At 26.2% G+C, this 18,397-nt stretch overlaps 1 protein-coding gene across 1 annotated transcript in view; it reads left to right on the top strand.

Annotated features, from left to right (window-relative positions):
- The first annotated feature begins 6,950 nt into the window (after nt 1-6,950).
- The window catches only part of LOC135930210 (serine/threonine-protein phosphatase rdgC-like), a 96,733-nt gene continuing 85,286 nt past the window's right edge, over nt 6,951-18,397 (top strand). Inside the window, exon 1 of the mRNA XM_065466991.1 lies at nt 6,951-7,098. Coding sequence (XP_065323063.1) covers nt 6,951-7,098 — 148 coding nt within the window. The remainder of the gene's footprint in view (nt 7,099-18,397) is intronic.

The following is an 18,397-nucleotide window of genomic DNA, read 5'->3' as shown; positions in this document are numbered from 1 at the left end:
AGTTTTTTTCCTTCAAATCATCAAGAATTCCAGTTGTAATATATGCGCATAGTATCTTATTCCAACTAAAATGTTATGCTCGACTTACATCACATATTTTAGTAATATTATCATCGATTTTTTCTAGAAATTATTGAATCATTTATTATATCAAAATTTTTATTTTCAATCTAATTTTTTTTTAAATATATCAATAAATTTGAGCATATTATGACCACCATTGTCAGCCGTTATCGAGTATATATTTATTTCATAAATTTGCAAAACTTCTTTGACTTTTGAAATTATGTATTGGCAGAGCTTTCAACTCCAGGATAGATAAAGTTAGTAATTTTAAATTATTTTCTATAATATATTGAATATATTCCTAAAATGCTTCTATCAATACGTGTTGCTTATTAATTTATGACTAATATCACTAATAATTTTATTTCTAAAATTTCTTGACCTAACAATATGTCTATGAAAATTAAAATGGCCGTAACTGGTTACTATTTATTAAAAAAAAATAAAGTCTATAATAATCTCATGAATTATTGTTAAGTTAGTTTAAAAAAAGGTTATTTATTCACTATTTTTATAAATGAGTTTTTAAATAATCTTAAAAATTTTTAAACTTTTAGCAATGGGATCAATAGAAAGCAGTCTACTATTAGATGACATAGTGTAACAAATTCATCCCAAAATATTTTCCCACTAAATAGATTGAGATATTATGCTTCTTGGTAGTGCTAGTAGTTAAACAATAGAAATTTCGGTTTTTTTTCTTTTTTCTTTATCAATATTTTTTCCGTTTAAGATGTCAATAAATTTCCTATGATGCTTCCGTTTAAGATGTCTTAATAAATTTCCTTTATGTTTTCCAATAATCTAGGTTTCACAATGCCGTTTGATTGATTTTTTATTATTATCAAAAATAAAATTGTCCATTTAAAATTTTATTTAAAAAAATTTATTATTATAGAAAAAAAACAGTTAAATAAATTTTTTTAAATTTGATAAAAATGTTTCCCCTCATTTTAATTTTTAATTTACTACTTGTTTCCTAATTGTTATTAATTTGATAGTTTTGTATAGTTTAATATGATTAATGATTATTTATTATCAGGGGCGGACTGGCCATAAGACCCGGTGGGCATTTTGCTCACGAGGCCGCAAGAAAATGTCGATTTTTGAGGCCGATCAGAGGAAAATATCAAAATAGAGGCCAATTAGAAAAAATTATTATTATGTTCACATTATTTTCTCTTATCATTTATTTATTTTTAATGATATCTCTATGATTTAAATATCACATTCCTTGAGAATTGTCATGTCGTTTACTATATTTTAATGCATAATATATTAATAACGTTGCTTGACGCTACACATCATTACCACGTTCTTTTCTTTGTTTTATTTCAAATGAAATGAAAACGTTTCCGTTTGAGTAGAGTGAAAGCTAAGTTTTATTTTATTATATTATATTTTTATACATTGATTTATTGTAGAAATAATATAGCCAAAATTTCTTGTTCTTAATTATTGAAATCAAATAAAATCCAGGTCGGTGAATCAGATGAAAGGATGGATGCTTGGGTGAAACAGAACATCTGGCCAAAATAAGTTGAGAAGGCTGCAAAAAATAGGTGAGATAAGGTGGTGGGCACGTGAAAAGGCTCTTAGATGGTATATAGTAAAGATAGCTTGCTCCCAATAACGATAAAGGCACTTCAATTTATAATAGATAATAAATAATTTGAGACAAATAAATAATTTGAGACAAAAACTTCATAATTTATGTAAATTTAAGACTCTAGGTACAGCTATAATATATTTGGAAATTTTTAAATAATGAGGCCACTGTCATATCTTGAAACTAAAAAATTAGGTACTTTGACAGCATGGGAAATGAAAGAAGGTGCTAAATCTTCTGTATAATCGATTATTACATCGATTCATAATAAAGCATAAAAATGGCTGCTAATTTAAATCAAACATTTTCATATTTATAGCTCCCGGAGACTATCTGAGACAAAATGCTCTGTAAAAAGATCGAATAGGATGAGCGAAGAGAATATATAGTGATAAATGCCAAGATAAACGTCCTCAAGAATCGATTGACCTTTATAGGTTCGAACTATTTCGTCATATAATTGATCTAATTATAAACAGCTTGTCGGAACTACTTTCGAATTGAGAGCTTATCTTGAATGTGCAATATTTGCATCCAAGACATTTTGATGAAATAAATAGTAAATGTATTTCTGAAAAGGCCTTGGAAAAATTATCACAATTGTCATATATATTGAGTGTTAAATTTCATAACGAATTATGTTCATTTGCCAGTGTATTCGAAGATTTGGTAGCAGAATTAAATGAAACGGACGATGATATCGCATGTACAAGTGAGGAGTCAAAGAAGATGGAATATTACAATATGATAATAAATCAGAGTGCGATAATAAATGTAACAAGTGTTTAATATGAGTGTATGAAATTCTTAAGAGAACAATATGCATACAAGTGACACTAATTTATTTTTGGCATATAAATACATTTTAACTTTATCCTTTACGCAGGTTAATTGCGAGAAAGCATTTAGTAAATTAAAAATTATAAAAATAAGCGGTGAACCTAATATTGACCAAGAAAAATTAGAAAGCGTTTTTAATGATGTCAGTTGAACAAGAACTATTAGCGTAGATTGAACTAAAAGATATTCCTGTATATTTGCGCAAAGGTTCAAAGTTAATGAGAGATTTATTAACGTAAAAATTATATATTTTCTTAATTCTTTTATTAGAATCTTATTAATATTATTTACATTATGATCGGTGCCTGATTTTATAAAAGTGCAGCAATTTTATTCTCTGTAATATTGTATTAACTGCAATAATTTTATATTTATAATTAATTGATTTAATATATTAAATATGCATTTTTATTATATTTGACATGTGATGTATGGTTTGAATTTATAGTGCAATATCGTTGTAATCTAATATAAAATATAGATTTTCAATGAATATTATTTTATATAGGTAATGAATATGATTTTAGATGTGCATTTTTTTAAAAATAAAATATATGATTATCGTATAATACTATTCTTTTTTTGTTTACTAAAAATGTAAAACGTTTGAATATTTTCAAAAATAAGAAGTAATAAAAATCATGTAAATCAAAGAAGCCATTTAAGGGAACCCGGTCGAAGATTGGGCAAAAGCGGGCAGAAGGCCCGCAAAATGGGGGTATGGGGGCGAAGCCCATATATAAACGAGGCCGCTATAAAAAATGTTCATGAGGCCGTAGCCTCGCCAGCCCGCCCCTGTTTATTATTATAAAATTATAAAATAAAATAAAAAAAAAAAAATTTCCGTTCCATATCCCTGGTATTTAGCTATAATATGGTTAAATATAATTTATATTGTATTATAGAAATAACAGAATATAGTACAATATAAGAAATTTATAGTGTAAAAATATATAAAGAATAACTACGTCGTCTTTAGCAGGAAAAAAATTAATTACAGGGTTTCCCATTCAAAAATGGAAAATTCCCAATCAAAAAAGGAAAAGTTTCAATCATAAAGGGAAAAGTCAGACAAAAGGAAAAGGGTCAATCAAAAAAAGGAAAAGGTCATATCAAAAAAGGAAAAGTATCGACCAAAAAAAAAGTCCCAAAGATTTAGGAAAATGTCCGAAAAAGGAAAAGTGTCAAACAAAAAAGGAAAAGGTTCAATCAAAAAAGGAAAAGTGTCAAACAAAAAAGGAAAAGGTCCAATCAAAAAAGGAAAATTCCCAAAGGAAAAGAAGTGTCAATCAAAAAAGAAAACTCCCATTCAAAAAAGGAAAATCGTTATTTTTTAAATTTTTTTAAAAAAATATAAATTTTTATTTTTCTTACTATATCTTTTCTTAACTTATTTTTTCCCTCATTTTTGATAATTCTTTTCTCTTTTTAAAAATAATTTATAAATTTTTCCTGTTATTTTTCTTCACTGCTTCTACTCGACTTTTTATGTCATTTTTTTAACAATCCTTTCCTCTTTTTTCACCTTACATTATTTTAATTTTTTATAATTTTTCTACTTATATCAAATTATTTAATTACAATTGCTAAATTAAATTAATTGTTTGGTTATAATGTACCTTTTTAAAATTAAATATTTGAACTATAATACCAAACGATATGTAAATTAATAAAATCTATTCATTTTTAGATTCTTTAAAAAATAAAAAGCAAAAAAGAATAAAAAAAATGAGAAGATAAAAAAAAATTGAAAAAGTTGAGGAAAATAAGGATTAAAAATGACTTAAAGAGATTGAAAAGGTTAGAAATGTATGTAAAAGATTACAATATAAATCTAAAAAATTATAAAAAGTCAAAATATATGTAGGATAAAAGAGGAAATAATCATCAAAAATGACATAAAAATCGAGTAGAAGCAGTGAATAAAAATAACAGGATAAAATAATAAATTATTTTTAAAAAGACAAAAAAATTATTAAAAATGAGGAGAAAAATAAATTGAGAAACGATGTAGTAAAAAATTTATAATTTTAAAAAGATTTAAAAAATAGGATTTTTTTGAAATGACACTTTTCCTTCCCTTTTGGGAATTTTCCTTTTTGATTGACATTTTTCCTTTTTTGATAGAACCTTTTCCCTTTTTGTTTGACACTTTTCCTTTTTTAATCGAACTTTTTCCTAAACTTTGGGACTTTATTGACACTTTTTCTTTTTTGATAACCTTTTCCTTTTTTGATTGAATTTTTCCTTATTATGATTGAAACTTTTCCTTTTTTGATTGAAACTTTTCCTTTTTTGATTGAGACCTATTATTCCTGATAATAGGAAAAAATATGAACAAAAATGTACAATAATGCTTAATGATATAAAATATCTGGAAATAAAAATTTAAGTTTTTAATAAAAAAAATCATATTTTTATAAGTAATACCTTATTTTTAAATTTATCGTCAATATATGTTTTTTTTACCATCAATATATTTTTTTTAATATACCACGCATTCTTTACGCTCTAAGAACTACTCCTGTTTTTAAATATTTTAGTCCTTTGAATGTACATAAATGGGAATCAAGGAACATACCGAAGAGATTCTAAATCTTAAGTTTGAAAAAATTGCTTGAACTCAAGCTTCTCTCCCAACAGTATTTGGCTGTCTTGACATCAGATCTCCTACTGATTTAGCTTTAACAACTTTTATCCTAAGTTACTTATTAACACAACCTATTATTAGCGCTCACTCTCCTGAGGACGATTTGTCATACACTGTGGCATTAGATCAATGGAGATATCGAATTCTTGACGACATCCCTTTATATGGCACTTGCAAACAAAAAGAATCGGACATCCAAGTTTTTACTTGCTGCATCGAAACTACAATGAAGCCTGCAACCCCTAGACCGTTCTCTCTTTTCGTCACTGCTAAATGGCTTTGGGAACGAGTTCCTTGAGGCTATCCCTTTTGTTAATCTTCAATTACAACTCATCAAAAATGAACTCATTCATGCTATTGGAATCCGTTTTAATTGCTCAATTACCCACCTTTGATCTGGATGTAATGTTCCTGTTGACTCGAAAGGATGACATAACCTGCACTGCTGTTCATGATAGGACCCCACATACAATCATTATACGTGCCCTTAATTCTGCGCAGATATAATCGATTCTAGAATTTAGTGGTCTTTTTAGATCTGATTGTAAAAGTCTAGATGGCATTACCCAAATTCTTTGGAAGAGAGGTTTTCCTGTATGGACCCCCTTAGCCATTGCAAATTTTAACCATGTAACGACTTTTTCTTGATTTAATGAGTACATTCATAACAAGTTCTTCTATTTTAATGTATTTAATAATCTGAGAAGTTGTTTTATTTTTTTTTAAAAGTTTTAATTTAAATATTATTATAAATTTTTATCAAAATTTTTTAAACCTTTTCTAAAATGACGATTGATGTTGATACAAGTATAATATATTTTTCAAACATAATATTTATAGTTAGGAAATAAATATTTCATTTTATTTAAGAAGTTCCTCATTCATTTGGCAGGTAACAATGGATAGAAGGAATCTCTGTGTTAAAGTCTCAAGATATAAAATAAACAATGGTAAATGACTTCACCATTCTTATAACGGTAAAGTAATTTTAGACTTTATAAGAAGAAAGGAGTTTATAAAAACATTTATAACCGAATATTTAAATCGCCATTATTAGCCTTAAACATAAATATAAAAGTAATATAATTTTTAAAAATCCTAAGCGGGCAGAATTTTTTTTTAAAAAAAATATCTGGGCCGGGCCTGAAAATATAAAACCTGGACCAGGCCGAAAACATTTTTCTAAAAAATATCCGGGCCGGGACATGCAAATGGTACCTCTGAAGTTCTCTGACTAAAATAAGTAGAATTGAATCGGTTATAATTTTATCATTTGAAAAGGAAAATTACATATGTGAGATTAGATAATAATATTCAAATAAATTAACATAATTATTTATTTTTATTCAAATTAGCGCAACTTATAAAACAAATTTATATAATAACCTCTTAACAACAAAAAATTAGAGGTAAAATAATTTAATAAAAAATATTAATTAAATGAAAATGATGTTCGCCATTTTTTCAAATATATCAGTATCTAAAATGTATTTTATTAAATGAAAGCAAAAATTAAATAATCAATATTTAAAAATATAAATAAAATTATAACTAATAGAGTTTATTTAGGTAAATAATTACGTTTATACACAATGAAGAATAATATTAATGATCATCCCAATTATTTATAATAAAAAATTTATACAATGGATAAGTTTCATAGATAATATGTATTAAATTTTTATATAATTTTGTAAATTGGCTTTAATTTAATAATATTTTTTATGGAATTACTTTCACAATTGATTTCTATATTATTCGGATTGTGATAGAGTGCATATATTTATGGGTTGCAGTAATTCTATACCTATAACTAAAACAGGAATTAATATTGATAACACTAATTCAATTTCTAAAAAAATAGCTACTTTAAATTGTGATGTGACCAATTCATTAGATGATATCAAAAATCGACAAGCTAGACCTGAAATAAGTTAAATCATTTAATAATTTATATGTAATTTCAATTTAATTCAGATGCTTTATCTAATAGATTTTTGGCTGTAATATATTTTTGGAGTATATAATAAATAATATAGATTTGGGGGGTTTATTTCGGAAAAAACAAAATTTTAGATATATCATTTCAAGAAAAAGATATATATGGAATACTTAAAATATCTTTCATAAATTCTTATTGATATGCCAATGTCCTAACTTCACCTAATGCCTATGAATTTTCTCTTTAAAAGTTAAATATTTTAATTGGTCTTGAAGGCAATAAAATAATTCCATTATTAAATAAAGCTAAAATAAATTTTAATAATATTCCAAAAATCATTATAATTTTACTAATTATTTTCCTTTGACTCGCTGTAGTACTACTTGTCCCTTGACATTATTGATGCATGTATTTTGTCAATAGGGAGTAAAAAATATTGCGGTAGGGAGTTAATTTGGGCCTTTTGCTTCCAATTTCTTTCCTCATGAAGATGGTGATAGATTCTTATTGAAGTGTGTGTCATTGGTTAACTCAATATTTAATCTAGAAAAATCGAAAGCCTGATGATTTTGTTTGTATGAACAAAGGTTTAGACATCTATTAGCAAAATCTCGAGGCTTAGAGCAATATTTTTCTAGCTAAAATATTGAGTTAGCCTTTTAAAAATTGACTCAAAACTTGCCGTTTAACAACACTAATTAAAATATATTTTCTAGTATATGTAAGAATGATACCCTTTTTAATTGGCTTGGGTTAGCGTATTAAGTTGATGAACAAAGGGAAGGAAGAGATATATTTGTAGTCCCAAAATATGTAGAGGACCCAAGGTATGATTATCATACCACCAAGCCTTCATTCATCTACACGAGATAAATTTGTGGTCTCAAGTGATTCGGAATGTAGGCGGATGTCAATTTATTCATGGCTTATCGCTGTGTGGCGCTCGTGACGCCCTTGACTATATACAATTGAGGGCGTGCCTATCCTTTGAATCTACTGGTGATTTGCATTTGATAAAAGCATGTGGTCCAATGTCACAACTTGACATAAAACAATGGACTCTCATTTGTTCGTCTGATAAGAGATAACCAAGGTTACAATTAGGGAGTGATTCTAACCATTCATGAACACCAAGTCTAAGCTGATTGATGCAGTTGAATGTAATCTAAAGGTAGATTGAAGGATATATCGGCATGAGCTATAAAATATAAATTATACTTTTAAAGGCAATATGTAAATTCACTACGAATGTTTATTCAACGATCATATTAATGTATTATATTGTATATTTGCATTTTAAAATTTTTCAATAAAAATAACTAAAATTTTCTATGAGTATCTGACTATTTTTTTTCTCTCAAAAAATCTTTCCTCCTTCAAAAAAAGCAGTTGCTCCCCCCCCCCAACTATTCCTGGCTACGCACTTGCATTCATCTCATAGGTTTAATAATATCAATTAAAAAAAGTCACCTTAAAAATGATTTCTCCACTTTATTTAAAATATGGTATTCAAATGAATGAAATATTTGATTCGATTTGTAAAATTGGAGCATTATACTCCTTATTTTTTATTCATCTTTCATATAATGTAAAATCAACTTTTATTGTCAATTTTAAATGTTTTTAATATATTTTCATTAGAGACTACAAGGTTAATCAAAAATAAATATTATGATTAATTTAAAAAAAATAAAACATATAAAAAGCTAAATGAACCGAAAAAATTTATATGAAGTGCGAAAGCGGAGAGAACGGATATAAATTTGTTTTAAATATACTTAGTTTTAAGATTTTAATATAACTAAGGACAACTGAAATAGAACTGTATCTATATACTAGACGGTTCAACACTCTGGATTAAACTGCAGCTGCAGGTAAATTTATTTATATACTCTTTTAATTAATTTCTGATTTATTTTCTTATAATATAAACAAATCATTAAAATTAAATTACAGAATCATTTGATGATAAAATAATATAAATTAATAATGATATATATTTCTTTCAATCTGATAATAAATATCTTTTCATTGCAATCAAAATAATTAGAATAAGAAGATAGGTAATCGATAATATTTATTTCATAAGGACGCACATTTTATTATTAAAAATTTAAATATCATTTTATTTCTTGGATAAAGTTTGGTGAGTTATAAGAATTGCAGGTATAGGGTTGGCTTATTATATATTTAAAAAAAAATAATGAATTTATATTAGCTTATTATTAAATATATCCAGTAATTCAATTAACAACTTGTTTATATTATAAGCAAAAAAGAAATTAGAACCTTAATTAATAAAGTATATAAATAATTTATACCTGCAGAATTTTTAATCTAGTCATTTACAGCCTCTCTAGACATTTTTAAACACCAATATTGAATATAAAGCTGATGTTTATTATGTAAAATTATTAATAATATATTATCGGAATTAAATAAAATATTGTGATAAAAACTTAATAAAAATTATTAAAAAATAAAAGTAATAGGAAATATGGTACATGTTTTATAGCTATCAACAGCATTGATTCTCAGATTCAAATGTGTTGTACAGTGTAATATAAAGAGTTGACTGAGGCAAATTGGTAAAATATGATTTTTGAGGACCTCATTTTTTTAGATCTGATTTTATTTTTTCGATCAAAACGATTTATTTATATATTATGTAAAATAATTAAAAAACATGTAAAAATGAAATTTAAAACCCATAAATTAAAAAAAATATATTAAAAATTATATTAAAAAAAAATAAATAAAATTTTATATAAAAAAATTAATGATAATGAAATTGGATAGGGAAATTTTGAAAGAAATCTGTCGACGAAGGCCTACTCTTTCGTTGGGATCACTGTAATGAATCTCCATTTTTTGCCGATGGTTTTAATAAGATTGAGAGCCTCCTTTCCGAAAATCCCTTAGGTGGAAGTGACCATTGGTATAAAAAACTGTGTCCAAGTGGCTGGCGTATTTTCTTTAAGATGCCTTATAGATGGCGGAAAATGGGAGATTAAATATCGCTTCAAATTAAAAGCAAATGTAGTCCCAGGTCAGTGAGAGACCGTTTGAGATATATACCTCGGTGTAAATTTATTTCTTCTATTTTTAAAAATAAATGTACAGTAATAGTTGGCATATGAAAAAATGTCTATAATGATTAAACATATATTTTTCCACATAATAACTAAATATTTTATAAGGGAATGCTGTTCAAAAAAAATCTCCGAAGATTATTCTAAAATCTTTGTAAATTCCTTGGTATTTTTTGCTCAAAATTTTATTATATTTTGAAGATATCTTTGTAAAAAATCTAATAGGATTAAATCAATTTTTATTATATTTTGAAGATATCTTTGTAAAAAATCTAATAGGATTAAATCAATTTTTATTTTATATATCTAATATTAAAATAAAATTGTTTCCTACAAATTATTTTTAATAGTTTCATATAAATATTATATTTGTAATAATCGATATTTTAAAAAATTTTCAATCTTTTTTAACGAAAATAGGAAAAAGGTAAAAACAAGATTTTAAATTTGATGCAATACTAAGTCAATAATAATTTTATTTAAAACCTAAAGAAAATTGTCAAAAATATATATTATAAACATGTTGCATTGTAATTTCCAAGATAATGTATCCTGATTAGGTTATAATCGTCATAAACTTTATTTTATAATTTTTTAAATATTATTTATGTAAAAATATATTTTTATATGTTGTAGTGTAATTTCAGTGATAATATATCCTAGTTTAGTAATATTTGTTATTAATGTTTTAATACCATTTTTTTATTTTTGCAGAATATATTTATTTTATTTGAGAATAATATATTTAAGAACAGTTTCAATTTAGAATACAACATAGAAGATATCAAAATGAAATTATGAAAATAAATATTTTATATAAATTTCATCTTAAAAACATTTAAAAAAAATTTAAAAACATATAACCCTATAGAGGAGTGAATGCTTAGGAAATTGGACCGGCAGATGAAAGAAATCTGCTGATGAAGAGAATCGAAGTCGCCTGTAATCTATCTTCTTAGCTTAGGTTTTAATAAAAAAGGGCCTTATTTCTGAACATTCCTAAGATGTTGTTAACTATGAACGCTGTGTTTGTGAGGCCAGTATATTTGTTTTTTAAGGAATTCTGCCTTTTCTATTGCAGAAAATGAAGATTAGACTTCGCTGCAAATTTGATATAAGTATAATCCCTGGTCAGCGAGAGACCGTTTGTCCAAAGAGATAATAGATATACCACTCGAGCGTAGGGCGTATTCATTTAAAAGGATCACTTTTTCAAGAATAAATGGGATATTAAATTTTTGATAGCAAGGAGAATGTTGTTGTTTGTTGGAAAACTTGCTGTGCATGAGATTGTAGGTTTCGATTCGATGGACTGGCCACAATTGATACAAATGGCGGGTACAACTACATTACAACCAAGGAGAAGAACTATAGATATGGGTAGTTGTTCACCAGTCATGAGGAGGCCGAGATACTGGGAATGGCTTCCATCTATTCATAGCCTTGAATTTGATAGTATGTTAATGGGGTTTTCATCGAAAGGACCGGTTTGAAATGAGGTATTAAAAAACTGGCGATCAGAAGCATCCCAGTCTTTTTAAATGCTGGACGGCAGGGGCAAACTATTGCTATACCAAATGGTAAGGGCCTTAGGTAGGTTAGGATCTAGTGGATACATTATTGATAATAACTTGAACGGCTAGATAAAGCGTGTCGCGGAGGAGTATGAAATTTTTTCAATATATTTTCTAGGAAACCCTTAATTTGTATTCCATGAGGAACTAGTAATTTGCTACGTTTGTAGATCCCAGTGCAGAGAATTTTGGGAATATTTGTTTCTATTAAAAAAAGATTGATGTATAGGAAGGTAATTAAATTATAAATATTTCAAACATGTTGAAATGTAATTTTAATGACAAATTACTTGCCATCATAATCGGTTTTTTAATCTTTTTAAACTAAAATTTGCCGAGATAGATATCAAGCATATTGCAATGTAATTCTAAAATTTAACATCCTGGATAAAGATTTTAATATTTTAAAATAAAAATAGGTAAAAAAAAAATTTCAATAATGATACATCCTGGATAAAGATTTCAATGTTTTAAAATAATATTAAAATGAATACTTTAAACATGTTGCAATATAATATCATGATAAAATTTATACTAGTTACTGACTGTCTTAATTGTCTTTTAAAACTTTTTAACAATCTCTAAAATAGGTATAAATAAATATTGAAATGTAATTTCAATGGGATTATATATTCTAGTTATAGTAACATAGAGGTTGAGGTGCTTTTCGCCTATCTAAGAAACGCCAATAAATGCCAATTACTGCAAAAAAGCGCCAATATAATTTTTTTTTGATAATTCTTTTTATATATATATATACTAATTAAAAAAATATATATTTTATAATTAAATTAAAATATCGACTATTTGTGTTCTCAAAAAAGAATCGTAGTTATGTCGGAATATTTCCAGTTGTATTTTTTGTTTTATAAATAAAAAGTAATTCTTAGTAAAAGTCTGATTTTTACGCCCAGAGTTTTTAAAAAATTAAAGTTTTAGGCGAAAAATGACATTTTTGTAAATAGAAAAATTGTTAATATTATTGTATTTTTTTATTTCACTAGTGTTAAAGGGTAACTGTTGGTATTAGATTGAAATAATATGACACAACTAAAATCCCATATTAAAGATCTACCGAGGGCCCATGGTAGTAATTTCTTCAGGTCTTAATCTGTCTGCAGGGGATAGATTAGTGGGCTCGAGGTGGTGGTATATGAGAGGTTATTAAACATGTATTTATTACCTGGTTAATTGAAGAGTGGCGTTAATGTTGCCATTGTGCGTATAAGCAGTTCCAAACCGTGTCTACCTATCGTATCTTCTATAATAATACATTTGACATAGATATAATGCTGGACCATGTTACACCCTAGGCGTAATCTGATGGTAAACTCTCAATTGTTCATCGGGTCAGAGATGTCCAAGTTAAAATTTTAAAAATTTATCTATGAAAAGCCTAAAGGAGTTAAGAGGTCTGCTGAAATTATTTAAACAACCAACCATATTGGGTGGTTGGTTGTTTAAATAGAAAAGTTCTGTTTTATTTATATTAAGTATGAAGCCTGAAGAATAAGAATCTGTTTCCACATATCAGAGACCTGCAGAGGTACCATTTGCACGGCCCGGCCCGGTTTTAAATTTTTTAGGCCCGGCCCGGATATTTTTTAAAAAAAATTTTTACGGCTCGGCCCGGCCCAGATTTAAAAATTTAAGGTCCGGCCCGGATATTTTTTAAAAAAAATTTTTACGGCCCTGCCCGGCCCGGATTTAAAAACTTAAGGCCCGGCCCGGATATTTTTTAAAATTATATTCGACCTGGTATATACAAAAATTCACCCCTGAGGTATTTTACCATATTTTTCAGCGAGTATTATCGCTTATTATTTAAAAAATACATGTAAAAAGCTAATATTTTGAGAATATTATATTGAATTTATAAAAATTATAAAACTGTTATTTATAAAAATGGATATTTTGAGCATATACTATATTTTATATTGCATTTATAAAAATAAAACTAATATTCATAAAAATGGTAATAATATTTTGAGCATATACTATATTTTATATTGCATTTAAAAATAATAATATTAATATTTAATTTATAAAAATGGAAAATATTTTGAGAATATAATATATTGTATTTAATTTACTATTTAATTTATAAAATAAAAATAAATCGCTATTTAAAAAAATGCATGTATAATAAATAGTATTTTGAAAATATAATCTAATTGCACAATATTAATATAATTTATTTTATAATATAAATTTTTAACAAAAGAAGATAATTGTATTATATAATATTGTAAAAAAAAATAATGAAAAATGTTGGATTAAAAACTTTCATGACTCAAGGTAAATATAATAAATGCAATAAATATTTGACAGTTTGCAAAGTAAAAAACCAGCATGATTGACGAAACCCTATACTCAAGAAAGATATTAAAAATTCACAAATTATCATGAAGAAAGAGAAGCATATCTACCTTTTCAGGTTAAAGATTACTTCTTCTTTCTTCAAGAATTCTGTGAAAATTCCGCTCACAGCTTGCACTTGAAGCAGGAATTGCCAATTTTGCTAAAATTGGAAATTCGCTTTGATGAGCTGCCCACCACTCTAACAAATTATCCACCTTAAATGTTTTATCTATTATTTATGTAATTATAATATTCATCATCGGGTATTGACATATTACCAGAACCATCGCCCCATTTGTCATAAAACGATTCAGTTTGTTTAACAACAGTCGTAATTTGACTGGTCGATGGTATTTCATTTACTTCCTGAGCCTCTTGTAATTTAATATAATCTTTTATATAGTTTTCCGTCATCTTGCGATCTGTCCCTGACTATATACTAATTGCTTGAATTTGGGACAGAGAAAAAGAGAAATAAAATGATACTTGTGTAAAACAAATTTTTCAATTAAAAAATGCTTTATATTAAGTATTTTATTTCTCCTTTTTCGCTTTGAAAGGTATTACAAACTTCAAGAAGTGATATTCCTTTATTTGATTGTTTTGGTAAAATATATTCTAAAAATTTAGATATGAATTATAAAAAAATATATTAATACTTTGAATAAATTTGCAGGAAATTAATAATTAGATCGATCTGTGGGTGTTAGGTAGTGTTAACTATCACCCAATATTATTAATCATAACTATAATATAATATAATCTTATAACCATTAACTCATAATGTAAAAATTTTTATAAAAATATTAAGGCCCGGCCCGGTCCGGGTTTAACAATCTTAGGCCCGGCCCGGATATATTTTAAAAAAAATTTTTTAGGCCCGGCCCGGCTCGGGTATATTTAAAAAATTTAAAATACGGCCCGGGCCGGGCTTAGGGCCGGGCCTGCAGGTCTCTGCCACATATTAAAGTACATAGTACATTGGCCTAATAGCAACATATTGTTCCATCGTCTAAATACCTTAAGTTAAGATCTAAGTTAAAAAAAAATTTAAATTAAGCGACCAAATTATGAATTCTAAAACAAAATAATAGAGGTCCTAATAAATCCTTTTGCTGAATACTCTCTTGAGACATTATTGTTGTTAAAATTGAAATAAGACAAATGATAGGAATTTTTATTTTAAGTGTTGGAATGGAAATAAGATGGTCTCAGACCTTTGAGGTTGCTGGATGAGGTTTTGTTGATGGAATTGATAGCATTGAGGATTATGTTACTGGCTATAATTTATATTTGATGGTCTAAACAAATGGGCAGATTTAATATGGAAGCCTCACGGTAAAATTTAAGGAGTTGTAATATTTCTGAGTTAATAGGGGCAAGTTTATTGCCTAAAAATACTAATTTATCTTAATGTAATTGTTCTTATATCTATGTTATAATAAATGTTTCTTATTGGCATCCATTGGTGCTTATTAGTGTTCCTTAGGCGAAATACTTAATGGAAGAAATGGCTACTTATCGGAGGCGGCCCTTAGACGAAAAGATTGGGCGAATATAGTCAAAATGACTTCTTATTGTAGCTCCTTACGCAAAAAGCTATAGGTAAATTTTAGGCAAAATAATTACTTTGGCGTTTATTGGGTCTTCTTCAAAATAGCGATATGCGAAAAAGCTAAAAATGTAGTCAAAATGACTTCTTATGTAGCTCCTTACGCAAAAAGCTATAGGTAAATTTAGGCAAAATAATTACTTTGGCGTTTATTGGGTCTTCTTCAAAATAGCGATATGCGAAAAAGCTAAAAATGCGCTTTTTAGCGATAAATAGGCTAGATGTTTTAGGTGAAAGGTATATAGGTGAAAAATATTAGCAAAATGTCTAGAGTTGAATAGCCGGTATACTATTTAAGGAACCCATTTTAAGAATTATAAGGATTTCAAAGTTAAAAAATAAACTTTTATAAAACTATTTAAATTTTACCAGTAAAAATTTTTATTCATTTTATTTATAGATTCTGTTTACGGTATTTTTATATTTTTAATATGTTTACTTATAACATGAATGATAATAATCAAAATTTCATATATTTATATAATAAATTATCAATTAATAAACCATTCATATAAAATCATAAAATAAATGCCAAATATTTGTTTATGAGATAAATGCATCAATTAAAACAATATTGTTAATTCAAACGTTTATATTATTATTTAAAAAACTGATTTATTGATTTTTCTCAATCTTTTAAATATAACAAAAATAAATCTAATGTACCTCTATTCAATTTAATTAATGTCAAATTTGTTTACTATCATTATAAATTTAATAATATTTTTAAAGCCAATCATATTCTATTTTTTTTGGTTTACATTTGTTTATAATTTGAATTCTACTGATTATTCAATTTCATGAGAAATTATTTAAAAGATTCATAAATACTTTTTGTACATCATTTAAATAAATATAATTAATAACCAAAACATGTTATGCAATTGCGTAAATGACTACAACTATAAGAGATCCAATTAATAAAACAGAGTTAATTAAGCTTAAAAATGGTTATTGTGATCATTTGTCTTACATAAAAGCCTTTACGTGTCTCCCCAAAATTTTTTCTGATTTGGCGGCGAACGTTTTTAAGGAAATTTTCAGCCAAATCACTATATATTGTATAAGGGTAGCAAATAATTGAGACGAATATGTAGATTTATGTATTTGGGTATCTTCAAATTTTGCGCGTTATTCATAGCGTCTCTGTTAATGTTGGAGGAGGTGTGTCCGTTCCCATATGAAAAATTTGCCTTAAACTAAAAACATAAACATTTAAATATAACAAATATATTTTTTGAAAAGTTCATATAAAAACTATTATAAAATTGAATTCTATTTAATTTACTCAGAATATGTATATTATCATTTTCAAAATCTTCAAGTTCTAATTTAAAGAAATACTAGATTGTAATATTTATCATAATCGGCTCATATTTAGCCATTTAACAACTATTAAGTTATAATGATACATAAAGTAAAAATCATTAAATATTATATACTAGGCCAATTCAAAATGCATTGAATCGATAAATTTTTTATTCTCATATATTGTCGAAGTTATTTATTACGAATTTAACAAAAAATTATTATACTGATGATAAAAAGTATGTCTTCCAGTTATAAGCAAAATTAAAAAGTATAATTTAATTTATAATGCCAAGCCAATTTTAAGACAAAGAGTTTTTCTCATATTTTTTTAGAAAATCCGATTTTATGACAACAAATTAGTTCCAACTGAGAAAAGCTTTTCACAGGCAGTTGATGTTCCTTTTATAGATAGGTAATTCCTTACAATTTGTGAGAGTATGTGGATCCAGTATTAATTTGGCTTCCACCACATTAAAGAGTCAGTATAACTCTTTGCTAATAAAAATCTATTAGCACATGAATATTATTTTGTTTAAAAACAATACCTAGACTGTTTTTTTGAATTTCATCATTATTTGTTTGACGATTATTATTATCAGCTTTAAAAATAAAATAGTATTTATTTAAATAGGGGTAAATTACATATCTGAATAGCTATTAATCTTTTTAAATTTGCCCGTTAACTTTGATATAATCAACAAATATTGATTTAAAAAAGCCTGGTATCTAGTATTGTGGCTATAATTGCATCATTACCAGTTAAATTATAATATTCCAATAATCTATCTGCTTATTTAAAACCATTTCAAAAAAATTTATGGAAATCAGGTATTCCATTTTTTAGATGGTTAAGAATTAGAATGTAATAAGGTATAACCAAATTCTCCTTCAATCATTTGATAGGTGCTATTCCACCTTTATAATCTAATTATGGTTTTAAAAAATTAGGGGGAAAGTGTAGTGAACTACATATAATATAAAATAAAATTAGTTTGGGGAATTACGAATCATGCTGATTATGGTTCTCAGTTTTAAAAAAGAAGGAGTCAAAATTTTTAAAATTTCCTTTAAATTTATTACATGGGTAAAGAATAGAATGTTCCCTATTCCATATCAATAAATATTTTAAAGTAATCAATAAAGATTTTATTATTAGGTGCATTATTCAATGTTATTGTAAAATTTTTATTCTGTAGATTTAAATATTTTCAATTATTTTAACAAATATTTTAAATAATTTTCTCTCGAATGTATTTCGATTGAAAGAGAATCCAAAAGTATGTTATTTATTTTAAAACTTTCATTAACAAAATGGGCTGTTAACCCTAAAAAGGAACTTG

The sequence above is a fragment of the Gordionus sp. m RMFG-2023 genome, chromosome 5 (genome assembly GCF_954871325.1).
Source record: "Gordionus sp. m RMFG-2023 chromosome 5, tfGorSpeb1-WG-v2, whole genome shotgun sequence".
NCBI classification, from domain to species: Eukaryota; Metazoa; Nematomorpha; class Gordioida; order Chordodea; family Parachordodidae; genus Gordionus; species Gordionus sp. m RMFG-2023.
Note: the sequence above shows the minus strand (reverse complement) of the source record. Positions and strands in the feature narration are given on the sequence as shown.